Source organism: Orbicella faveolata, unplaced genomic scaffold, assembly GCF_042242905.1.
Source record: "Orbicella faveolata isolate gen_17 unplaced genomic scaffold, um_ofav_v1 contig_13, whole genome shotgun sequence".
Taxonomy (NCBI): Eukaryota; Metazoa; Cnidaria; class Anthozoa; order Scleractinia; family Merulinidae; genus Orbicella; species Orbicella faveolata.
The window spans coordinates 16,020,489-16,047,100 of NW_028301540.1; the positions used below are offsets into that span (position 1 = coordinate 16,020,489).

A 26,612-nucleotide genomic window follows, 5' to 3' on the forward strand; every position below is an offset into this window, starting at 1 on the left:
TGCGCGAAATTTGCTCGAACTTCCTGCACTTTCAAGTGAGTTTTGCGAGGTTATCCATTACATCTTTGCTGTTTTGGGAATTTGTTCTCGACAAAATTTACAATCTCTGTCGGTTTGGTAATGAATTCAGCTAGTCTGATGTCAACATGCATACGGGTACTCACTCGCCAAGATACTCCTAAGTAATCGGAACCATAATTCTTTGGAGTGAAAAGTTCATAGTCGTGGTACACACCGAAAGCAAAAGAAAAAGAAAGAAAACTTAAGAGGTGGTTTTTGAGTTTCTTGAGTTGTAATGTTTACATGGCGAACTGGTCGTTAAGAGGCGGGGTGTGAGATAGAGACGGAGGAAGTTCCGCTCTCTCTCCACCCCCACCCCCACCCCCGCTTCGAGGCCTTGGAATTCCTGAGAAGTCAGGATAAATTATAGTTTGTCTTTTCTTTGCTATGATTAGCAATAACAGATACTTCCATTGCAATTCTCATTTGACTCAACTACCTACTTGTTAAGAGGACCAGCACAGGGTTAACAGAGCAGAAAAAATGTCAATTGGCAGAATGTCTCGATCGATCTCAACATTGTTTCTGACATATTGTCAACGATTAAAAAATAGTCCAAAGTTTAAGAGATGGGGTAATCTCAGTATCCAGTACAGTTAGTAACATTTGTAAGTCTCTCTCACCCTACTTTTTACGCTCTATTGCACGCCTTTTGTGAAAGGTCAAGTGAAAAGATGAATCAGCCAAAGAACTACACCGATATTAGGGAATAACCATTTGATTGAAATACCTAAAGATCTAGAAATCGACCAAGCAGAAGAGAACTTAAGACAACCGATGTTCAACTACTGAGTATCCAGAACTTCTCACCAAATGATTCATTTCCAACACTCTAAGAGGAAATTGAGCCGGCCATGTAAGTCATAGACAGTTCCGACAGCGCACTGGTTGGTATGTTCTACGTGGGCTGTCTCCCTACCCATCGGACGACTGATTTAAATTGATGAAAAAAATAATGATTAGAGAATGACAAAGTCAAGTCACTAACGAGTACGAGACACTGCAAGCAGAATTCTTTGTTTCATTTTTTTTCCCATTCAAAGAATAATTTGCAAAGTCTTCTTCGTTGCCTGCACAATGAACCTCTGAATTGCGAAACTGGCCGACCTTTCAAGAGTCACAAAGAAAAACAGATTAGAAATGTAAAAACTGCTCGAACTTGACATCCTGCGAGTGGATTGACTGTGACCATTCTAGATCTTCCGTTGTTGACAGGCAATTATCACGTTGACGTTAGACATTCTGTAGACAGTAATACGGCACGAGTACAACGTTGTTAATTTGTTTATTCATTCCTTCGTAAATTTTGCATGTTAAACTTTTGTAGTAGCATTTTTTTTAGACGTTCGGGGGTCGTTTATTCTTCCTTCCAAAGTAACAAGATTCAACATTCTGTCAATCACCCGCTGTTAGAGTTCTTCTGATCGATGTCCTCAGGGTCAACTTCGTTAGTTGGTCTTGTCATGTAAAACGGTTGGCGCGAACGGAATCCGACTGCATGTTAGGGTTTGGTTTCATGTTCCTGATAAACAGCATATCGCAGATCGGACATTCCAGCTGTGTGTGACTTTTCTTTTGAACTATAATCTGGTCTTTGCATGCAGCTTGAGGTCTTCTAGCTTCTTCTTCCAGGTGTTTACCTATTACAGAATTAATGGTATTTAAAAATTCTTAAAAATCAGTGATTGATTGACCTCGGGGATACCTTCTTTAGTCCGGAAGGCATGTTTAAGTTTGTCTCGGGTGTCAAAGTTGCACCACGCATGCAAGGATTTTAACATGTAGGAACACACAGTCCGGAAGGGGACATGGGGGGCTCTGAACACCGCAACACCGCAAAAAAAAAAAAAATAAAATAAAATAAAATAAAATAAAAAATAACGAACACCGCCTCTCCGCAAGAAAAGTCAACGAAACACCGTCACCGCAACGCGTTTCCAGAATTTCCAGGATTGTTTCTGTCCTCCCTCGTGTCTACCGAACACTGAGCTCCGGGTGGCAGAGGTCGAGTTACTTGTCAAGTTACGTATAAATGAAAACAGCTTCGGATTGATATAGTACACCTTCAAAAAATCATTCTATGTTGTATCGGTTTTTGCTTTTGTATTCTTCATTTTATATGTAAAGCCGATTAGATCACTATTGATCCAACGTATACCAGCAGGATCATCGTTCCGGTTGCTTGCTTAAAAATTTTATAGTCATTTCGGATTGGCAGCCGAAGCATATTGAAGATTGACTAGAAAATGATGGTCTGTATTTTGTTACAAATTATTAACCTCAGTGGTACGTATTTGTCATAAATTAGCTTGGATTAACGAAGTTTACATGCTAAATTTAGTCAAATTTAGGTTTGAGAAAGGTGAATAAAAAAAAACCAGCACCGCAAGCAATTTCATTTCACCGAACACCGTAGCGTGAAAAACACAAACATCGAAAAACACCGTTCACCGCATCACCGCATTAAAAAAAACATCAACACCGCAACACCCCAAATCCCCATGTCCCCCTCAGTCCGTGTTCCTGATTCACTGTGGCCACGTGCTGCAACCACTGCGACTTCTAATTGACAAAGTGCTCAGAATGACAGAAGAAGACTATTCTTCACAATATTTCAGTATACCTCACAAGAAAAAGTAATTAGCTTTATGTAGATAGTTTACTCATCTACCCCAATATCTCAACAGTTCATAGGAAATCTTTTGGGTTCTTTTGAGTTTGGCCATCAGCGAAAAGGGGGAAAACATGAAAAAACATCAGGACTGGGGCATTAAATCTTCTCTCTTGGCCTGAACGAAACATTGTTGCGTTCAAGGAGAATTCTAGAAAAAAGGAGCACCACGTGGGCAATTAAAAAGAAATCGGAAATGAGCTTTTGGCGAAGATGTTCATTTTGATTGTCACGTTGGTGTTTTCCGGCATTAGTGATTAATGTTTATGTCAATATAAAGGGGCTACCACGAAGGTTCTGGAATGAATTGTAAGTATTAGAAGAGTTCCTTGCTAGCGAAGCATGAAACACTTCTTCTAAATAGTTTTTTATTTTCTTATATCTTGATTTTAGCCCCTAGGATGCTTGCTATCAATACATTTTAGAGTTTTCTACGGTCTTACACGAGCGGATCTACAAAAAGAGGATTTCCACAAACCGCCAAGTTCAAGAACCAACTGAGGAGCACAAATTGGAAATATTTAAATCTGCTTGTCTTCAGAAATGCGATTTGGAGTTTTGTTAAGACCTTTGTACCTCCTGTGGTTCTAAGCACTCACCCACACAATTGGTTGACTGGCAAGCAACTTGAAACCAAGAGCAGACTATTAAAATTTCAGACAAGGTAAGCAGATACCTCCTAGGTTGCTAAGCTACCCGCACACTTGAAAGTTGAAAGATGTTTACAGATGAAAGGGATATTATGAGCTTATGACTCTCGAGATAACTACGCTGTAGTGTGTTAGATGTTAACATGAATAAACGAAAACGTTTTCTTCAATTCTTAAACAGACTTAGGTGATCTGAGCTGAAAATTCAAAGCGAGTGTGAACTGAATGTCGGAACACGGTAACATCGCTCTTAATAACGCTGAGTTCGCTAAATTAAACAAGTTACTTCATGGAAGGTGCATCTTGAAAAAATTGACCCCTTTCTTCAAGTTTGTCGTTCGTAACCCGTCTTGTTTTTCTCCGTCTTTGCCATCTTTTTAAGTGGTCAATTATAGAGTAATCAGTAAAAGATTCAATACCGTGACCTTACTGCTTTAAGCTGCTGTGCAAAACTAACTCCAGATCAAACCACAGATATCAGGAAAAACGTGTGTTGCCTTAGTTGTGTGATGATGCACGGACGTGAATAGGAGTTAAGCAATACTGAGTACAAGCCCAACGGGGATATACTCCCAGAAAAATTGGGTGGGTGCTCAGCGAGCTTCTTGAAACCTACAGCCTATTTCAGACCAAAATTTAAGATTTTCTCTACTCTAGTTGAGACGCAACCCAAAATTCGATGCTCTGCTTCTGACCTGAGAGATCCGGAAGAGTGTGTCGAGCGCGTGCCTGGAGCGCGTGACAAGCCGCTCGACACGTACACAGTTGGCGCACTAAGTTGAGGAGGGCTTTAAGGTCTCAATGATGATGGTCTTAATTATACTGATAAAGAGGTAGCCTCGCCCAAAACATAGCCAATTCAAGACCAGAGTACACAAACCACACCTTATTTTAGACCAAATTGGCTCGAACACTATGCTGTGTGGCGCCGCAAATAACTATATACTGATATAAGGAAGTACCAAACCCGGACAAAAAAAGAGAACGCGGCTGCTGATGTTGTAAATGAGACCATTGCGTAGGCTCACTTCCATGTTTGTTAGCCCACAACCACTCGTCTTTCTTTTTAATATCATCAGGCTCATATCTCACTTGCATCTTACCGAAAATCCGCGCAGGCGGAATTTCAAGAAAAATAAGTTATTTTTGGCCTTTTGCGGCATTGTGTCAGCAGGAATTAGGAACTTTCTAGCAGAACATATATCAACAAATCAGTAAGCTAGATAAACAAGGATGAAATAGAGTTATCCAGACACAAAATGTTGCGCTTTAACTCTTCTTTCCCCCTTTTTTTTTGGCTGCAAAAGAATATTTTATCCTGAAGAAGTCGAACTTAGCATGTCAATGTTAGAAATCGAAGAAATTGTTTCCTTGTACCAAAAACCAGGCTCGGTTCCGAATCGTACAAGTTAAACCCCTGGGCAACACACTCACACAAAAATCAATCTGCAAAATTAAGCTCCCGCAAAAACTTTTTTCCATATGGTGAAAACCGACAGGTCAGGATAAGAAAACATAATATAAGCCGAAGAGGTGTTCTCTTTCCACCATTGAAAACTCCAAACTACCCTGCATTCCTGGGGCCCCGGCAATTATGCCATCACAATTGCAGCAAACTTTTAGATAGGACCAGTACGTTCCTTGCTATTTTTCAAAACAGGCAAGCTGCATGCAAACTGACAGAAGATAGAATAAAAGCGCTTTCCATAAACACTTCCGGTGCAATGCGTGGTAGTTTTCAAATTAACGCCCACAGTCTTAACCCTGTATATATGCATGCGAAGCTGACAGAATTTGTATTTTGCGGCTAGACTGGGATGGACGGTGTAATGAATCAACACCAGCTTTGTTTAGTGAAATGCGTTTTGTTTTCTTTGCCACTTCTCATGATCCAAGGTATGTCTTAAAATTGAGTTACTCTGTTATAATGGCACGTATTTTTTCATTCCACCAGGATCAATTTAGTCATAATTAAACTCTCTTAACGTCAAGGAGTCGCGAATCAAGTAAGATATCTTTGAACTGAAGGCATTTTTTGTCGTTTGAATATCGGAGGCTTTATGGGCAGGTTAACATCGCTACTCTCAAAGATCGCCCTATCTGTGACACTTATTAATATTTTGACATTTTGAAACCTCCGTGTCATTGTGCACGTAATATTAGAAGTATTTGGTGTGACGGCCTTGAATTTAAGAGGTATCTATTGCGAGGAATGTTGAAAATCAAGTCTGGTCCTGAATTGTAAAGGAGCATGGAATATTTCAATTTTTTGCCGTGAATAATGAATACGCCTACATACACATGAACACTAGGGGAGCAGGGATGGTGCTCGTCACGCGTTCCTTCCCCACCAACTGTCCCGGGTTCAATTCCCGGACGAGAGGTTTTTCTCCGGATACTCAGGTTTTCCCCTCTCCTCAAAATCCAACATTTCCAAATTCTAATTCGTTCCTGGAATGCACGGGCATTTCTGAACGAGTTCTTGTGAACTCCTTTGTGCTCCGTGGGCAAACAAATTACACACATACATTACATGAACAATTGATCCAAAACATTTCGATTATTTCCGCGTGGTTAGAAAAATGAAAAGTTATGGATGTTTTAAGCTTTATTATTAGTATCGTCATCACTTCAGTTCAGAAATGACACATCTGTTTTTCTCGACATGCTATTGCGAAATTTATATCGGCTGATTTGTAAATCGGGCTCTAAATAGGGCTAAACCATCTTATCAGTCCTATTATGCTGTGACGTCAATCATTTGTCAGACTACAAGGGACTACTACATGCAGTTTTGAGCACTTTAAACGGCTCGGATTTGATGGCAGCCTTCACGAAAGAGCTAACTTGTTAAAGGATTTTGACGCTGTCGACAATTCTCGTTTGGGTCAGTTTTTACGAAAATTAGCGTCTGATGCTAGTCTAAACCACTTATGGCAAAACAATTGTGATATTCCTTTCCATGAAATGCAATTCTGATGAAGTATGAACTAAGCAATATGCGACAGGGGCAAAACATATGTTGTCTTTTAGATCGGCCGGAGTTTCTCGTGATATTTTATTGACTGGCATGAGCAATAACTATCAAATTATCGAATTACCTTCCTAAAATCGAGAAAACCTATCCTGATTTAGCTTTGGTTGAAAATGCGATAACCCACTTCATAGTGCTTTTAAACGTTTTACACGTTTCTAATACATGACCATAGCTAACCAGTAGTCATCATCCATTTACGTAGTTTGAGACAGGCATCAAATTGCCTTCTAAATAACTTTCCAAATTCGAGCGCGCATGTCCTTCACGAGATTTTCAGAATGAATGCCTTATTTCAGAGCAAAACGACGCACCTCAAAGTAATTTTAATAGCGTTAGCGCTGCACCTACCTATCTAGCTTATATTCCGTTTTTAGCTCATATAAGGAATATGTCCGTGCTAATAAACTGCCTTTGGTTTCTACAAAGTTTTGACTGGTGTCAGTTGAAAGCAAATAAAACTGGGATGAATAAACACAACATTACAATAATATCAGAAAGTCATATCTCGAAAGATATTTTGAACATGAATGCGCACGTTCAGTGCATTCTTCAAGGAAAGAAGTACGAAGGGTTTTATTGCATGCACGTGTTCAGTTACAATGGGTTCCTCCCAACGTAACTTTTAACATCAAACGGGGCGTTTGGTAATTTTTTATCGAAAATGTTACAAGATCTCAAACTCAAGTACAACTTCCTTATTGTTAGCATAAAAGTCTTAACTTGACTTTGCGAAAATTAGAGCCCAGTCCTCACTTGCGACGGAAGCATAAGCAAAAGAAGCTTTTGCGTTAGTGAGGACGGCCGCGACAAAAGCATAAGCATAAGCGTTCTTCTTTTGCTTATGCTTATGCTTGCTTATGTCGGTATTATGTTCAGTAAGGAAATGGTTAGCATGAGTATAAAGTGCTAGCTGATTGGCTGAAAGTCTTTCGCTTATGTTTATGCTTATGCCCTACTGGACATAACAGCGACATAAAGACTTGTGTTGATGCTTATTTCCGGCCGTCTCCGCCCGCGCATAAGTTTCTTTTACACTTACACTTATGCTTATGTTTGCGTCGATAGTGAGGACCGGGCTATAATTGCTGTTTTGCTTTTGCTAAGCTTTTTTGTTGTTTCGAGGAACTGTCTGAAAGCAATATTTTCTAATTAATCGTAACCGAGTTTTTCCTCATAAAGGAGTTGATTTGTCCCAATTCGGCATACCTTACCCATCGTGACTTTTCTCATCAAACAGGTGCCCCAACGTTGATTGATAGGGGAAGTCATGAACCACAAACAGGTAAGAATCTCTCGAAGCCAATTTAAAAAACAAACAAACAAGAGGTTTTACCCACTTCGTTTGCCACTTATATTTGCCATGCTAGCGACAGTATCACGCAGTCTTCCAAACCTGGCTCTGAGCAAAGTTGATGGTATGCCAAGACTGAGTTTATATCACGTGCCCATCAGTAACCCACAATGCCTTTGTTGGATCCCAAGATGCATGCTGATATGCAGATTGTAGTCCCGTTATGTCCTGTGACAAAAACGAAACCCAAAGAGATGGCACATTGCAAGTTTGTGTGAAAAGGAAAAGCCATTATCAGGAAAACAATGTTATAATCAAATTGAGCAATCATTTCGTGAGTCTGTTGGCATAATCCGACCAAATTACATGAGCGCTCAGTTGTTACAGCTGGTACAAACATTGAAAAGATGTAAGTGAAATCGAAAGAAGATATCGCGACCTACTCGATATAAGCAACACCGTATTCTACTTAATATATTTTTTCATATTCAGTCAAAGGTTTACTCAATGACTTATCCATATCTTATCACTTAGGTTCCCTGGAAATAAAATGGGGCACGAGTTCACCGAATAAAATATTTGAAGGCAAACCAATGAACCTGGGATGCCATTTCTCGGGATGGCCTCTCCCTCACGAGGTCCATTGGTACAAGGATGGAGAACTAATCACAAACGGAACAGAAGGTATTTATCACTCAGAGGACGAGAAAGAGCAGAATGGAGAGACAACTCTCCGGAGCACACTTCATCTTCCGTCGGGACATGAGGAGCAGGAAGGATTCTACAATTGCAGTGCAAGCAACAGTATTCGAAGCACCTCTTATGAGATACAGATGATATATCAATGTAACTAAAACTATTTATTTCTTGCAAAGTTAACAATGTTTCTCGTCAATAACAATCTCGCTATTATCTCCTGACTGGGTCTCTGAAGGAGCAACATAAATTTTTAAATTTTGTAATTCAAGTACGCCGATAGCCTCGAAGCCTGAACTTCCAACTAAAGGTGACCAAATGATTAGAAGTAACAATGAAATAGTGTTTAATAAAGATTTATTTTCATTCAAGATAAAGCATAGAAATGCATCAAAAAGCTTAAGAGCAGCTTGCTCTAACGGTCACCTATACCTATGCAGGATAGAAAAATTCGCTTTTCTCAAACTTTGTCAGGAAGAAGCTTCTTATTAACTTATTTCAAAACAGTAACTTTGTGGTTTGGATTTTTATTTTCTTGTTTAGAAAGCCTTCGGTATTTTGCCCCGAAAAGAGCAATACTCGACCCAAAATTACACTTTTTACGAGCGCTAGAAAGCCAAAATAATAAGTGTAGCTGGAAACGCTGACCCATAGTACTAAAATATCATCCTTATCAGTTGTTTAGGGTTGTCAAATTCGCATGAAATTTAAACCTGAATTTTTAGCAAATTTGCAGAATTTTACGCTTCGACGATGTTGCGTCACGTCAAAATTTAGGTCAATTTCCTGGACCAGAAAGTCAATCTGGTACTTGGATTTACCCGCCCAGACAATTTTTCTGGTTAAAAGCATCCGTTAAGCTTAATCTGGTCCAGGTGTCGTGTTTATTATCGTTTTTTCTTTATTACTTTTTTTGTTACTTTTCACTATATTAACTATTACTTAGACAGGTAGTTTCCCCAGTAAGGGTGATTGTGAAGTGCAAAATATCGGCAATCATGGCCTGTAGGGCGATTTCGCATCCTGAAAGTTCAATTTGAAGGGAGCCTTCTGAAGTTGCTGGCAGTTTCTCTGCCGGTTTAACACTCACTGTGAAGTCACTATGACCTCAATAATCTGACTGAGATTATTTCTTGATGCAGGTATCTCAAAAAAAATTCCAACCGTTACCTCATCGGAGATTGCTGCAAACATATCTTCTAACGTCATCCTGTCATGCAGGATTGACTATGATGACTATTGTCCACAAGAATTGCTTTGGAAGTTCAACGACAAACCGGAACCCCTGCCCGAAAGCGGTAAAAAGTATAACGTGGAACTGAAAGACACGAACACCAAATGCCAGAAAGAATTCATCCTCTCTATTTTTGACGTCACGGAAAGTGACAATGGGACATACAGTTGCCACTGGTTGTGCGATTACGAAAACGCTACAAGAGCTGCCATTGATTTGAAAGTAGTTGATGACCTGCAGACAGGTAAGAATTTCCTCCATTTTTGTTTTGCAACTAAATGAGTGTCATAATTAGTTTAAACTTGGGTCTGTTATTTTGGGCAGTGTAAAAAGTCTGACAGTTTTAGATCATGCTAAAGCAAAGTTACTAACGGCCCCGCGGGGTTACTTTGGGAATTTCTGGGTGGGGATGTGCCGCTGGGACCCTGGAACCCTTAGCCTATACCAGAGCTAGTTCAGCTGAATCTTCAACCAACCAGTCAGTTTTTTGAAAAATGATACCCTATTCTAGACCCAAACGTTCTAATTTATTTACCCTATCCTAGAGTAAACTGCTTGAAAACCATACCCTTCACAGCGGCACATACCTATATAGCCCATATATGGCAGTGCCCCCCCCCCCCCAACCGGGCTAACGGCACATCTGAGATGTCAGTGGTGCAGAAGTTAGTGATATGTGCGCTTGCCCAAACATCCGTGTAGCGATCGAAGAAAAAAAAGTGGTTTCTGTACGACAATGTTTTGGTGAGTGAGTTCCTGTTTCTTCAGTTTTACAACGGGTTTGGATTTTCAAGTGTTATAGACAATGTAAAAGCCCAAGTGTTACACAGAGATCACTTAAAGGCATTGAATGGGTGATTATTTCTCCACAAAGGCAAATGATATCGGTGGTCAACATGTATTAAAACTGACCGAACAAGACTTTAACAATCATCAAAGCGTGAAAGCTATCCGTCATGCTTTCTATGACTCTGAGTTTCAATTCGAAAAGACAAATCACAGCCAAGTCGAGAATGAACTTAGAAAGTTAAACTCTAGCAAAGCACCGGGATGGGACGAAATCTCGCCAAAAATCCTCAACTTAACTGCTGGAGCCATTGCAGCCCCGTTGATGGGGCTTTTTAACAATTGCATTAGTACGGGACAGTGGCCACGCGGCTGGAAGATGGGAGTGTGGACCCCAGTCTTTAAAAAGGATGACAGGACTAACTGCGCTAATTACCGACCCTTAACAGACCTAAACTCTGTAGCAAAAGTGTTCGAATCTCTGCTCAGTAAGCAAATCAGTGACAAGACTGACTCACAGATGTATAGCAAAATGTCGGCCTACAGGAAAATGCATTCCTGCGAGACCAATCTCATACGTGTGACAGAGGACTGGAAAAAAGCCATGGACAACAAGGAATGCGTGGCAGTCTTGTCAACGGACATGAGCAAGGCTTTCGACTCTCTACATCATACTCTCATGATAAAGAAACTTGAGGCGTATGGGTTCTCTCATACATCTCTAGAGCTTATGCGTTCCTATTTTCAAGAAAGAAAAAATCGACTCAAAATTAATGGTGTGACTAGTTCCTGGAGAGACCAGTCAAGGGGCTGTCCTCAAGGTTCATCGTTTGGACCGCTGCTCTGGAACCTGTTCCAAAACGATTTATCCCTAAATGTGCATACCAGCAATTTTTTTATGTACGCTGACGACCACCAGGTATATTTCAATGGAACACGCATCGAATTTGTATCTTCCTCCCTCAAGAATGAAACAAAAACTGTATCACAATGGTATAAGGCCAACCTTCTCCAAGCTAATCCGAACAAATACCAAATTCTAGTCATGGCACCTCAACGGGGAGACAAGAATGCAAAGGACACGTGTACCCTGACAATTGACGATCAACAAATTAGACCGACGAGGAACCTGAAGATACTTGGAATAAACATGGATGACGAACTCTCCTTCAGCGATCATGTCAGCGACATATGCAAGAAGGCCAGCCAAAAAGTGGGTGTGTTAGCAAGACTTCGTAATCTCATTTCATGTGAGACTAAGCTCCACTTATATCTAACTACAATAATCCCTAATTTAACATACTGCCACACATTTTGGCACTTCTGCAAAGCTTCTGACAGGCGCAAGCTTGAAAGAGTACAAGAACGCGCGCTAAGAATCATCTTTAACTCCAAGACAGACACCTACGATGCTCTTCTAAGCCGTGCAAAGTTACCCTCCCTTCATAATAGACGTCTTCAGGATATCGCGATCCTAATGTTCAGAGTGAAAAACGGCCTTGTACCTGACTACATAATAGCACTTTTTAAAAATTCGAACAAGGGCTATTCTCTTAGAAACGCTGACTTCGATCTGCCTCGTTTCTCTTCAGTTCGTTATGGAAAACACTCCATTAGATACTTTGGTCCTTACCTTTGGTCAAAACTGAGCGCAGTTGACAAAAATAGACTGACCATCGGTAACTTTAGAAAGAATATTAGAGACAAAGACCTCAGTGCTCTAATCGAGGATGCGTGTTCAAACTGTCTTATATGCACTTCTTAATTCTTGAACTACTCACTTAAATATCAATTTTTATTTCTCTCTTGTATTATATTGTATTTGTAATTTTAGAAACAGTTTTTAAATTATTTATCCTTATTTATTCATCCTAATCTTCAATACAGTAAATTATCGCATTTTTTTTTATTGTATACTGTAAATTTTAATATATTGTAAAGTAGTCTAGTGTACCCAATTAATTCTTAACTTCGTATTCTTAACTGTACATTTTAAATCTTAACCTACTGTAACGTAGTAGTGTCCCCAATTAGCTTCTGTAAGCTAAATACTTACCCTGACACTTAAATAAAGTTATTATTATTATTATCATTTGAAAGCTTCTCAGAACCGATCATTTACCGATTTAATACAAGTTCTGATCGTTCGTTCAAAGTAAACCAAATTTTCTAAAATATTTGCATTGCACATTTACAAAATTGATTTCATCTTCACTGTCACACGTTGGTATACATCTATTAACTTTCTATCGCGAATGTCGTTCCGTTAATGGCTACGCTTCTCACTGTCTATTCTATTGGAGATAGTGAGTAGCCTATATTAACAGTGTGTGGCAGTCAAAACGGCGGCCGCTTTTTTGCGTTTTCAAAGTAGCTGCGAAGAGAAATCAGATAAAGGTTTGAGTGCCTAGTAGATTTATACTAAAAATATTACATTATTCGCTCTTGATTTCTATCTCGAGCTAAGAGCGTAGGGAAGATGCGCTCGATGGAGATCAAATAACAGCTAGCTGGCATGTAAAGTAATCCCAAGTTGATGTTTGTACTTATTGCGTTATTTTTATTATTATTATTTCATTGCAATTCTTTAAGTCTAAACTGAGAACATGTTTTCTTTTTGTCTCGATCTGTCTATAATAGAAGAACGGGAATGCAACAACTAGCTTGTTACCCCAAATACGTTGTGTTCATAATCGTTTATTGTAATTTATTTCTCATTTTGTCGACAGGAGTTAGAGGCAGGTTTTAAAAGCATCTTGGATTATGCATTGAAGATGATGACCAGGGCCAGGATACATTTCCGAAGCAGCGTGGATTAGCTAATGTAGTAGGCTATAGTTATGTTATAGTCAAGTTGTCTGTTAGCCTGCGAACGCAGACGTATTTCCGGCCGTCGCTTGTCTCCGCCGGAAATAACGTCTGCGAACCCGAGCCAGGAAACGATTTCTGTGACGTAATTCCTGCGTCAAAGAAATCGTTTCCTGGCTCGGGTTCGCAGACGTTATTTTCGGCGGAGACAAGTGACAGCCGGAAATACATCTGCGTTCGCAGGCTAGTTGTCTGTGTGAAGATTCCTCGTTTTTTCTCCTCTAGCAATTTTAACCTTTAGACAACGAGAAACGGAAATTTAGAATTAGCAATAAAATAAACTTCGAAACAACGTCCATACTAAGAATTTGAAAACGCGACTTTATTTCTACGGCTAGGCCTATTGTCCACACTAATCCGTCACGAAAACGAAGCTTTTCCGGAAACGCTCTTCTAACCAGAGGACCGGAATTTGAAAACGCCGGCTTTTCGTTTTCGTGTGGACAGAAAACATTTTGAAGACGGAGCTTTTCGAAAACGATGGCGTCACGATATAAACCATCTGATCTCTTTGTCTGAGATATTTTCAAACACAAATCGAAATGACGAATGATTGTTGCGTTTTTAAATTCCTCCGGCTTAATGAGGACGGAAAACAGTTGATGCCTTTTCAGAGTGAAACCTTAGTTTTCAAATTCCTCCGGCGTAGCGTGGACGGATTGAGGTGTAGTGTGGACGGACTAAATCATGGATTTAGGTTAATTAGGTTTTGAACATTCCCCCACTTCAACACTGTCTTGAGAAGGACCCTACAGAACTAACCTATGAGGTCAAGAAATAACAAATGGGCGTAACATGAATACATAAAACAACAAATATTAACAAAGTTTAAATGTGCCGGGTATCGATGTGATGATCGTCCATTGTAATCTACTGCATTAAATATAATGAGTACAGATATAAGAGGCTAATAAATATTAGATTTTAAAGGTTAAGGGCTTAAATAATCACAGAAGGATTTCTTCTTATTTGCGACCTCATTTGTCAAAATATACTTCCAAATCATCAATACACATACCAGATAACTTTCCCATCTCCTCTACTCCAAAGAATTCGTCCAGTTTGCTGAAAGTTTAATTTGGCCAACAAGCCGCAATTTGTGACTGTTTTTTTTTTTCCTTCAGTAGCCAATTAACACAAAGCAACTTCAGTTTCTGTCGAGTTTCGGTAGAATTCTCCGACTAACACTGATGCAAATGCGGAAATTTCGTCCTCTAAAAACAAGTATTAGCTCGAGGGCTCATATCAAGTTTTATAGAAAACAAAATTTTCAAGAGCAGTTATTGACCCATAGGCCCGAGACATAAACACTCTATTGCTTGTTTTCTCTGTCATTCGGCAGAAAAACAAAGGCGAAACTATTGGATAAACGAAGACAAGAATTTGAAATATTACAGAAGGTTGATTGAAGGAAACCTGAAAATAGAAGTTTACTGAGATAGAGCAACACCAAAGAGATAATAATAAACCATAAAGGAACAAGGACGGTTAAGAATGAAAAAATTTGGTTAATCTTTTCAAGAGGCGCAAACTGTGACGTAGCTTCAATAAATCGTAAAGTGATCATATTGCTAAAACTGACAGGATGAATCATTATCACGTAAAAAGCTACGTGGGAGCCTTCTCGCGGTCATTTTGATGTCTCGTGGTGGAAAAACTTTAACAAATCGAATGTGGTTTAGCGTGGTCTGTACTCTTATCGACAACGAGTATGCGTCATTACAGTAGTCAGAATGTTGTGGACTCACGAGGCGCAGCCTTCGAACTGAATTTCCGAGCTGACTTTGTATATTGTTCCACTGTTGCGCCGTTTGACCAATGTTCCGGTAAGAGTGCAGAGATAAAGCTTTCAATTAATTTTAAGTCGAAGAACACAGAGAATGCGTACAACAGATAGCGTTTATTGCTTTATAATTGAGCTAATGGTAATGTCAACAACTGCTACGGTTGGACTATTGCACATGTACTTTCATCGAAATTTAATGAGCTCAACTAATCTGAGCTCAACTCAGCTCAACTAAACTAAACTAAACTAAATTAAACTAAACTAAACTAAACTAAACTAAACTAAACTAAACTAAACCAAACTAAACTAAAATAAACTAACCTAAAATGAACTAGACTAAGCTAAACTAAACTAAACTAAACTGAACTAAAATAAACTAACCTGTAATAAACTAAACTAAACTAAACTAAGCTAAACTAAACTAAACTAAATTAAAGTAAATTAAACTAATGCTAAACAAAACACAGCTAAACTCAACCAGACTAAACTACTAAGACGATGTTACTGCCTCTCGAAATTTTTATCATTATTAAAATTTATGCGAGCCTGCAATTATTCAAGGTGAACGATGGCTTAATTATGTTAATTGTTTAGTATTTGTTGTTGCTACATTTACAAATGTTTATGCAAATGTTTTAACAAAAAACCTGAGCTTTATCTCAGCCTTTATGATATCCTTTGAACCATTCATTTTTACTTATTTAAGCTTCGCTATTAATGATTGAAGAATGGTTTTCGAGATATTGCTTTTCCAGCTTAAGGGTCCATTAACCGATTCATGCGCGCGCTCGCGCGCATTGCTAAGGAGGTGAAATTTCACTTCCGGTCACTTACGTCAGCCTGAGCACGGAAAATAAAAGCAACTCAAAAGCTTGCAAATTCGCATACATTTTAGATGTTTTTCTTTGTGTTTCACAAAATGCAAAGCAAAAAAAGTACAAGCAAAGACAAAATAAGAGAAAGACAGAAAAACAAGAACAATAGAAAGAGAAAAACTAACTCCGTGTGGTTTTTTGTGATCTCACCGAAGTGCGCTGGTAGTGTAAATTGCGCACGCGCTGATAGGGTAACTTCCAATAGACATCGGGCGCACTTCCGGTTTCTTTAAATGCTAAAGGAAACGCGGTTTTTCATTAAATCCAGCCATTTTCGACGATTTTCGATTAAAGCCAACGTTGGCAACATAGCTATGCATTCCTTTTTCGAAATCATGCTTTTTTCAGAAAATTACGAATTTTTCAATATTTTGAAATGCTCTCAAAATCTGACCTTTTAGAAATGAAACAAAATCGATGCATAGCGTAATGAGGATTTAAATTAAAATATTAAATCAAAGAAAAAAATCCCGAGAAAGAAATTTGCCTGGGAGCCTTTGCATTTTTCCTGTATTAGTCACATGACCATGGACGTGGCCTGATGACGTCATCACTAGTGTTACTGTTAAAGTTGAAACACATGAAATAACTCTGAACTAACTAAAAATGAGGAGGTTAGATGAGACTGAATTTTCCTTAGCAACGGCTCGAAAAGATCGGTTAATGGGCCCTTAATCAAGAGAAATACTGTCTAAAAGAGTGTAGATTTTTCTTGTAGATTTTATGGAGTTGGGAATACCGTTTAGTCGTCCTCTGATCTATATTATTCGATTTCATGAAAGAAAATCGGGGACTAAAAAATACTTGCCATTACTAAGTTACTGTTACGTTTGCCAATGATGCAAAGTTTCGATTCTCACGAGCGAAAGGCTTTCCAACCTTTCCTAGCATCTATTTGCCTGACTGTAATGACGTCAGACTTCTTTGTACTACTTTAGCATTACTGTATTCCCTGTTAATCAGTGTAACAATTCATCATCCTAATGAAAAAAAAAAAATTAAAATTATACAGTCTAGAAAATTCATCTGCGAAAATCAGGCGCAGGTTCAGAATTTAACTATAACTTTAACTATATGCCCTTTAAGCAGTGTGACCATTTATCAACCTGATGGAACAAAAAAATAAAAAATAAATATTATACAGCCTAGAAAAGGGAACCGAGGGAATAGCACGGCACAAAACCGATGTTTGAAAGACAAAGCACGCATAACGGGAAACGAGGGAAAAGCGTTGCACAAACCCGATGTCCGTGAGGCAAAGCACGCATACAAAAAACATATAACACCTGCAAATTAGAAGAGATTCCAGGGAAAGGCACTATACAAAACCGGCGTTTGTGAGGCAAAGCACACATACAAAAACATTCCTGAATATGGCAAAACCTGAAAAATTAGAAGGAAGTCGAGGGAAAGGTACTGCACAAACCCGGCGTTTGCGAGGCAAAGCACTCATAAAATAATAAACAGTTCTGCAACTTCACAGCAAAAGCTTGAAAATACTTAAAGAGAGTATGGGAATGGAATACAATGGATAAAAGCCAGGCAACGGAGTAAGGGACAATACGAGTGAAAAAAAAACAAGCTGGTAAACGACTAAAAGCAACAAACTACAAGAAAAAGTTCTGTACCAGTAAGTGTGCTGTATTTGGGTTTCCATTAACTGGACCTACTGTACGCATTTAGGTCAGTTGAAGAAATCAGGAACAGTGCAAGTAGCATGGACGAGACCTTGATCATCCGGCAGGGGGTATAACATGTAAGGTTACGAAGCGAAGGATTCTTACGCGAACTGAACTGAAATGTAGAACTCTTATTTATACTCGCTTAGTAAGGGACTGACACGAATAGTACTTACATCTTGAGCGATGATACATCTAACTTTTAAACACTAGAGGTCAATTTGCCTTGTGATATCTCACGTAATATTTTCTCCTCCCAATCTTGTTTCCTCTTGTGTTTGTCAAAGTCCAGCAGGCGTTTCTTTCTCAAAGCGGCAGGTAATTTCTTTTTCTTCAAGTTCTTGATCATCACAAAAATTAGTGACGAATCTCCCGCGTCCGCGCCCCTCTGTACAGCCATGTGCAGCTCCTCTCGACAAAAGTTGCTGGCGAGGTAATTCTCAGACAAAACAATCAACACTTGACGGCTGCCGTACACACTGTCGGCCATGTTCTGGACGATGGGTATTCCAATTTCAAAGTCCCGGCTGTGGATGCTGTAGTCAATCGAGTGCTTTTCAAGAATTGAGATGAGATTGTCAGTGACCCAACCAAAGTCCTTTGAACTGTAGCTGATAAACAGTCTGTTTATGAGATCCTCTTCGCGGAGACCAGCTACCAAGGATAAAAACAAAACAAGAATAACAAGTAGACCAAGGCACATTTCTTCAGATCTGGCCTGCAGGTTGCGTGGACAACTGAAATTGAAAATGAACCGGCTTCGCAAGCATTTAGTGGCCTAAAGACGGCGGCACTCGGGAAGATGCAGCTAATATAAAGTTTGACTGTTTAGGACAATCTTCGTAAAAACTTGGTACTGCTCAAACAGAGGTTACATAATTAATAAATTTCAAACGAGTTTTTAAGTTGTAAAACTTAAAAGCGTTTGGTTAACGTCGCATATGCTAATTGTACATCATTGCTAAATTAGTCCCAATGAAGCTTGCTCCCCGACTACCACAAAAGGCCACAAATGATCAGACGAGTCAGCAACTTACGTTTTCGCATGTTATATGATGATTTCCGTTTTTTCTTGACAACAAACCGAACAAATAACATCATCAAGAGGGCGACAATTGCGGCTGATGAAATGATGATCGGCTGGAGCCAATCTCTGCGACTTCCTGTGGAGCAAAGCGAAACGTTAAAAAAGGTTCAAACTACACCTCCCATCAGCGGACACCAAACTGCGGTCCCGGCGATTTCTCCTCTCCAACGCTATATTTTTAACCTCCCGTAAGCGGACACCTCTCCCAAGCGGACACGGACACGGAACAATATCAAGAAAATTCCTAACGAACTAGTTTCGGTTTAAATGGTTTGATCACGTACTGACCAAGATCAAAGCAGTGTTTGAGTCTGAAGAGTTATATGAATGTAACCTTTCAATAAGGTTTTTTTTCATTACCGTACATCAAATTTTTCCTTTTTTTAACTTTTCCTCGAGCCAGTCGCACGAAAATTTGTCTCCTTAAAATTTAAAACCGCGAAGCAAATGTAGCAAATCATATCCTGTCCTCTGTTTCGGAGTTCGCCAATTACCATGGTAACGAGGAAATTTCAAATACTCTACTCAGAGTGCCGGATATCTTAAGAGACCCTAAGATCAGGGAACCACAAAAGCAGACACTGATCAATAGCTTCTTTTTTACCTACATAAGGACACTGCGTTTGAAAAGGACAATCATGCAAATGTGCATAAATTGTGTACTTCTGCTGTTCTGTTCACCTCAAACGTATTGGCGATTGAGTATGTTACTGCTTACATATATTTAGCGGCAAGTCTTTTATTACTGACCCATAGTATTAAAATTGGTGTTAAATTTATGTATGTGTTATAGAAAAGCAACATCTAAAATCCCTGTAATGGATAATACAATAATATTACAAGTGGTATTGAGTACTTGTTCAGTCTGGTACATTATATGCCCTCTGGTGCATTTTTTTCTTTTTTCACCCTCCGGTAAGCGGACTCTTCCCGTGAGCGGACACTTAAACCTTAGTCCCGGGACTGTCCTCTTACAGGAGGTTCGACCGTACAAACACTTAAATTAAGTAATCGGCTGTGCTCCCTGAATCAGACAAAAATGGGGGGTTTTTATCCTACAATTCTCGTTAAATTGGTTAGATCCTGCTGAATGATAAGTATAAATGTTTTCTTTTTGTATTTTCTGTTATTGCGTTTTCCTTGATCTTACTTTGCTAACTTGATAAGCTTTCTCTTCTAAATGATCATATTTAGTTACGAATGTCTAAAAGTATGACTTTTCCACTCAAGCTTAGAACTAATGCATTTTAACTGAAAAGTTTTTAACGAAGAAGTTTGAACAAACAACTGTTGACGGACATTTCGTGACTACTTGCACATACCTGAATAAGTAGGAGAAACCAAAACTGAATTTGTCTGGCTGAAAATTGTGCTTGGTTCCGTCCCTGAAAATCAAGGTGAAACTGAGAGACTCACTCTTGCAAAGTTAAGGAGCGTGGTCTCGCTGTACGAGAAGCGAGGAAGCGAGGGAGCGAGGGAGCGAGGGAGCGAGGGAGCGAGGGAGCGAGGGAGCGAGGGAGCGAGGGAGCGAGGGAGCGAGGGAGCGAGGGAGCGAGGGAGCGAGGGAGCGAGGGAGCGAGGGAGCGAGGGAGCGAGGGAGCGAGGGAGCGAGGGAGCGAGGGAGCGAGGGAGCGAGGGAGCGAGGGAGCGAGGGAGCGAGGGAGCGAGGGAGCGAGGGAGCGAGGGAGCTAAGAGGCGAGGAGGCGAGGAAGCAAGGAAGCAAGGAAGCAAGGAAGCAAGGAAGCAAGGAAGCAAGTAACCTTACAAGCTAGCACGCCTGCAAACTAACAAGAAAGGAAGCAAGAAAGAAGGTAACTGATCTAGCCAGTAATTGACGAGACAGCCAGCTGTGATACAGGTAGATGCAGCCAGAAAATAACCTACAGCTACCAAGAAAGCCAATCAACCAAAGGACTGACAGCAGTCTACGTAACGAACCACCTGGACAGCGATCGAGTTTCAGTTCTTACGGGTTAATTTATATATGACTATCGTTACCATGACCCATACATTTAGGACAAAGCAAACAATTAGAGAAGTTATGTCGTATTTGACCCTAAATAATGTCTAACCTTTTGGTGCGAATACTTTCAAATCAATGACAGCTTTCAAATTGACACTTTCGCAGCGCCGGTGGCAACTGTATATCCCCTCATCATTTTCTGTCACGTTAAAAATAGACAGGAGCAGTTCTTTCTGGCATTTGGTGTGTGTATCTTTTAGTTCCACTTTATACTTTTTACCGCTTTCAGGCAAGGGTTCCGTATCGTTGTTAAACTTCCAAAGCAATTTTTGTGGATAACAGTCATCATAGTCAGAGTCAATCCAGCATGACAGGCTGACGTTAGAAGATATGTTTGCAGCAATCTCCGATGAGGTAACGGTTGGAATTTTTCCTGAGTTACCTGTATTAAACAATCTCAATCATTATTGAGGTCTTAGTTACTTCATAGTGAATGTTACCACGCAGAAAAAGTTCCTGCAACGTCAAAAGGCTCCCTTAAAATGTAACTTTCATGGTGCGTTATCGCCCTACAGGTCATGATTGATATTTTGCCCTTCAAAATGGTCCTTGCAGGAAACTACCTGCCTAAGTTAGATAGAATAAACAAAACCTTGATAAACATTCTGCTTCTTCGGCCATATCAATTGGAAAAGTGATAATAAAAAACAAACAGCGTTAATAAACATGTCACTTGACGTTCATACACCTTCAGAAGCGACGCCTATACCAATGCGAAATAATAAAACTTAATTAGAACAATATAAGACGTAACATAAGTGTCCAAGTGTCTAAAAATACGTTTTGACACTTAGTCGGTTTAATAAAGCCAGAGTTGGGCCTAACGACGGTGTGATAACTTACATTGATATATCATCTCTATCCTATAAGACGCGTTGTTTGAGATGCTGTTTCTAGCACTGCACTCGTAGGATCCTTCCTGCTCCTCACGTCCCGGCGGAAGATGAAGTGTGCTCCGGAGAGTTGTCTCTCCATTCTGCTCTTTCTCGTCCTCTGAGTGATAAATACCTTCTGTTCCGTTTGTGATTAGTTCTCCATCCTTGTACCAATGGACCTCGTGAGGGAGAGGCCATCCCGAGAAATGGCATCCCAGGTTCATTGGTTTGCCTTCAAATATTTTATTCGGTGAACTCGTGCCCCATTTTATTTCCAGGGAACCTAAGTGATAAGATATAGATAAGTCATTGAGTAAACCTTTGACTGAATATGAAAAAATATATTAAGTAGAATACGGTGTTGCTTATATCGAGTAGGTCGCGATATCTTCTTTCGATTTCACTTACATCTTTTCAATGTTTGTACCAGCTGTAACAACTGAGCGCTCATGTAATTTGGTCGGATTATGCCAACAGACTCACGAAATGATTGCTCAATTTGATTATAACATTGTTTTCCTGATAATGGCTTTTCCTTTTTACATAAACTAGTCAGATCGCTTTTGTTCAGCTTGTTCTATTTGTTATATTCTTGGTTTTTCATGACCATTAAAGCTGTGCTTAAAGCACTACTTTTGGAGGGGTTATAGTACCAGAGGGTCGTCATCTATAGTAATTAAATAACACAAATTTTATTTGAGTGTCAGATGTATTTGGCACTATTGCGCTAATTGGGAATACTTTAAATAAATAAACAAATATTTCAAATAGGACATAAACTTCGGGATTGCTAGCAGCAACGAAATAGATCGCTCCTGTCGTTGGTAGGGGGAGGGGGAGGTATGGTAAATGCCGTTATGTATGCAACTTTAGATCACCACAAACTTCATTCCAACTTATCCGTGAATTGGCTTGGCCTGTTTTTCATTTCTTGAGTTTCACTGATGCTTCTGTTTTATCGTAATATAAAGGATATAGACTCTCAGCCTACAAAGAAAGTCATGTGTATTTGCATAATTTGGTCACTCCTAGGTACACTACGACACGTTAAGTACCCGCTGACAATAAATCGATCCCAGAATTTTAGGGATTATCGATATACCGCTTATTTGCATAAGTCTTATCACCCCTATAACTCCTTCTAGCTAAGCAACCACTCGTTAAAAATTAAATCGAAAAACATTCAGTGGATTAGGTCAAGAAATTGTGGTGTTATAGAAGATTAACAAAGAAGATACCTCTCTAAGTTTTAGATGAATGCGTTGAGATGTTCGTCGAAATGTTTCGCACAGATTTATAGAGCTCACCCTGGAGCGTCACGCAAATTGGTGTCCCTTGGTAATACACCAATATGGCGGTCTTAAAACAGCGTTAACATCTGGTTATGAAGGCTACCTTTTTTTGGACCGTACAAACAAGCATTTATGTAAACACTTTTCTTACTACTTTAACTTGTCAATTGGCTAAAAATCACGAGATAATATATAATATTATATTTACTTTTTTTTCGACAAATGCGTTCGTAGATTTATGTCACGCACCGCCAAAACTCTGAAATTCAAAATGCGCTGGTTTCCAAACGAAGGGCACTATTCGATTGAAATTTGGTAAACAGATATAATTTCAGCAACTCTTATGCCAGATGAAGATAAAAATTTTAATGGGTCTTTAGTATTGGATTTCAGAGTTTGATGACGTCACGTGCAAAATCTTTATTGTACAAACGATCGTGAATGTTGGTTGGCACTACGCATGGAATTAAACGTACTTAGTAGCAGACATGATAAATACTTCATTTGAATGCAGCGGTTTCACTTAAAACAATACATGTAAAACAATACATGGCGCGAGTGAACGCTCTTAAGTGTCTAGTCTGTTCCAGTTAGTTCGCTGCATGTTATTCCTGTATCAGTTGTAATTTTGTTTTCAGCTACCGTGTTCATTCGTTAATAAATTGGTGTGGGAACACAGAATGGATTTCGTGCAATGTGCCTTTGCGACATCATCCAAATATGCAAAGGATTTCACGCGTATCTCAATATCGTACGAGAAATTTGACAGTTATCAGCTTGTTGCAGCCAATCAACGTCAATGGAGGTTTTAATTTAGTGCTTCTCGTGGGTTTGGCATCGGTCGAAGTCAAAACTGAAGATAAAAAATATAAAGAAAATGTCAGTGCAAAGTTAAAAAACTGGCTGAAATTTACGCTTATCTTGGATTATCAGTGCTTTCAACGACCGTGTTCTGACTGAAGCCACAACAAATAGCCAAAATTTTAAGCTACTTACATATTGTATTAATATCCCCTTAGGGAGATATTTATGCTATAATGCCCTATTTTATGTTTTATGAATAAGACGAACAAGTTCCACAGTTAACGGAATGTGGAATAACCTTAGAACACGGAAAAACGACTTGTGAACAGATATTAAATGTCGGTATATTTTGAAACGGTTTTATAGAGAAATGCCCCTAAAAATTCGAATCAGAATCGAAAATGAAAATATTTTTGAAACATCATAAGTCGATGAATATATATTATTGGAAGAAACATCACGAATGTCACTTTGTTCAAATTTCTAAATTCATTCTCATTGAAGTTGTATTTCATAAGCGGGCTTATTGCAGTTTTACCTATAAAACTTTATTACAAACGACAGAAGGAGTTGAAATTAATTAGCTCTTCATTCAGATCAATATTGAAATTAGAACCTGTTTACACTTTGCATGTCATAGACCTCTGTGGTTTCATAAATGATATATGTCCTCGCCAAGCAGCTTTAAACCAGGAAAGTCAGTATGAAACTTTATCGAAAACCGTACATAAAGTTACTGAATTCTCATGCCAAGAAATGGGTGGAGCAAAACTTTTACAAGAACTTTTAAAGGAAGAATACAGCTTAATACTGTGCCAGCTGTAGAGATAATAATAATACAGATGACTGATGTCACATTAATGTTAAATAATCAAAATAGCTTATCCCGAATACATTGAAATGAAGCGTTAATTTTAAGAAATAACAACTGGCATTATAGTTTTCAACGATCTGTGTAGTATGCGTTCGAGTCAATAGTCAGGTCTTAGTTGAGCGATTGTTAGAAAGGCGAATTTCAATCAGCCGAAAAAAATTCCGCATTGAATGGCTTGCGACTAGCGAAATGTTAAAGCAATCTTGTACTTACCCTTTTGTCTCAAACTAAAGAACAACACGTACAGCTCATATACAACTATTTCACTCCTGAGCTTGGAAAGCGTACTTGTTAACATAGACCCAACTTGGCATCTAAAGGAAAGTGCATGTTACCGCCGCAACAAAGTGACTCACTTTACATACCTTGTGTCATAAGAAGAGACAAAGAACTCAGCAAAAGGTATTTCACCAAAAAAAGGTGGAAGTTCTTCCGGGGGTAATGAGAAATTTTCATGTTTTCAATTCTAGCCCCGAGCTAACGATCGAGCACTAGCCGAAGCTTTTCTTATAGTACCCTCTGGCAGATGACTATATTTTATAGGCCCTCCCACGCAACGTCATGAATTTGTACACCGTCATTAATATGAGCCTTATTGTTCGAGTTATTTTGTTACTAATTTATGGCAACTAATTGCTTTACGCTTTAGATATGGCGAAATATCAGCAGAATGCTAATTACTTACGCGGGCATGAAGTTTCTCCATGTTTCAATTTTTTTTTTAAACATGTTTACAAGATTTAATATAGGCACCAGGCGCTTTCATCGACCTCGTTTTAACACGCACACCTCTATCATGAAGTACATGTTTACTTGCGATGTCTGTATATTGTTTACACAGTATAAAGGTGTAAAGAGCGGCGAACCTCTATTTTTTTTGCAGAATAACACCCACGAAACTCCACAGTGACTTCCATACGTGAAGAAAAGTGCATCCAAGGAAAATAAAGTACATTACAAGATCTCGTGTTTCTTCCCAAAGTAAACAGCGCCAATACGGACATCCAATGTGTTCATTAAAAGCTAGACTACTCTGTAGTCTGTTTATGAGTTACCAAGGTTAAAGGCATCACTCGTCATCTGAAGCACTAGTCAAATAATATTCAGTAAAGAACATAAAGCTTTGACCTGTTTGACGTAGAGCACGGAGCTGAAATGCACGGTTTTACAAGCTGAGCAAGCTAAAAGCTGCTGAATACAAAAGAAGATTATTTTTCGCTGATAAAACTGAAAGAAGATCAGGCCAATTTTGGCCAAAATTCAAACTTGGCTCCGGGGCGCGGGGAAATAAAACAAAATAAATTCTTTATTCATCCTTTCATCTTTATTTTAATTTTCGGAATCAAAATTAAGTTTTACTACAATCGAACTAAGACATTAATGCATTTACAACAAATGAACCGAAGTCAAGTTCCTGTCACACATTAACCCTCGCAAAATGAATATCGATGCCCTTGTGATTATATAATGGCGTCCTTGTCTGTTTGCTCCTTAGTAACTACATGCGTTGTAAGGTAAATTAAGCGGACGTGTGAATAAAAACGTCAACCATTTTAGATGACAAATGGTTTTGAGAACAGTTTGTTATTGGTGTCCATCTCTACTTTGAAACTTCATCACAAATGAAATCATAAGTAAACCTTTATTTTGCTCAGCATTGTTTATGTTCTCCCCTCAAGGTGAGATCAATTTCAGTTGTTTTGCCGTGAAAGCGGCTGTCATCGTCCTCACAAAGCACAGCACCGAGGAAGACTGAACTTCCAATCTGCCGTCGTTCACACACATCAAAGATATATTAGAGAACTCTTGTTGAATTAAACCCTGCAGTGAAACGTATTAAAACTGAAAATGACGTATGGAGTAACCTTGGCCCATATGAAAAGTCTCTTCTTTCCAACCCGTTTTACCATCATTTTAGTGACACGTAAAAAAACAAACGTTTTGTTCATTTTATTATTGATTTATCAGTCTGCCAATGTTTCTGAAAATGAAGTCTTTTTCTGGATCTGAATGATCATCATCGG

At 39.1% G+C, this 26,612-nt stretch overlaps 2 protein-coding genes across 5 annotated transcripts; one reads left to right on the forward strand and one right to left on the reverse strand.

Annotated features, from left to right (window-relative positions):
• Window positions 1-5,183: 5,183 nt before the first annotated feature.
• On the forward strand, window positions 5,184-16,958 carry LOC110055236 (neuronal cell adhesion molecule-like). Of its 3 annotated transcripts, none has more exons than XM_089284820.1 (5): window positions 5,184-5,277; window positions 7,656-7,700; window positions 8,244-8,555; window positions 9,548-9,883; window positions 13,155-16,958. In XM_089284820.1, the coding sequence occupies exons 1-5, from the start codon at window positions 5,199-5,201 to the stop codon at window positions 13,172-13,174; spliced, it is 792 nt and encodes a 263-aa protein (XP_089140946.1). In that variant the 5' UTR covers window positions 5,184-5,198; the 3' UTR covers window positions 13,175-16,958. The 3 variants fall into 3 exon arrangements, with proteins under 3 accessions (XP_089140946.1, XP_089140948.1, XP_089140947.1); XM_089284822.1 differs by having other exon boundaries at window positions 8,244-8,393; XM_089284821.1 differs by lacking the exon at window positions 7,656-7,700.
• Window positions 15,175-25,108, reverse strand: LOC110055023 (uncharacterized). 2 transcript variants are annotated; one of them, XM_089284810.1, is made up of 7 exons: window positions 24,954-25,108; window positions 21,587-21,901; window positions 20,793-21,125; window positions 20,043-20,105; window positions 18,671-18,796; window positions 17,810-18,287; window positions 15,175-16,934 (listed from the first exon to the last, which is right to left on the reverse strand). In XM_089284810.1, the coding sequence occupies exons 1-6, from the start codon at window positions 25,042-25,044 to the stop codon at window positions 17,836-17,838; spliced, it is 1,380 nt and encodes a 459-aa protein (XP_089140936.1). In that variant the 5' UTR covers window positions 25,045-25,108; the 3' UTR covers window positions 15,175-16,934; window positions 17,810-17,835. The 2 variants fall into 2 exon arrangements, with proteins under 2 accessions (XP_089140936.1, XP_089140935.1); XM_089284809.1 differs by having other exon boundaries at window positions 15,175-17,060.
• Between the last annotated feature and the right edge of the window lie 1,504 nt (window positions 25,109-26,612).

Excerpts from the sequence above, each read along its gene's own strand:
- LOC110055236 (XM_089284820.1), top strand. The coding sequence starts at position 5,199 with ATGGACGGTGTAATGAATCAACACCAGCTTTGTTTAGTGAAATGCGTT. Across the intron at positions 5,278-7,655 it reads GCCACTTCTCATGATCCAAG|GTGCCCCAACGTTGATTGAT; the intron begins GTATGTCTTAAA and ends CTCATCAAACAG. Across the intron at positions 7,701-8,243 it reads AAGTCATGAACCACAAACAG|GTTCCCTGGAAATAAAATGG; the intron begins GTAAGAATCTCT and ends CTTATCACTTAG.
- LOC110055023 (XM_089284810.1), bottom strand. The coding sequence starts at position 25,044 with ATGAAAATTTCTCATTACCCCCGGAAGAACTTCCACCTTTTTTTGGTG. Across the intron at positions 20,106-20,792 it reads GAAAGTATTCGCACCAAAAG|GGACGGAACCAAGCACAATT; the intron begins GTTAGACATTAT and ends CTTGATTTTCAG. Across the intron at positions 18,288-18,670 it reads ATCATATAACATGCGAAAAC|CTGGTCTCCGCGAAGAGGAT; the intron begins GTAAGTTGCTGA and ends TATCCTTGGTAG.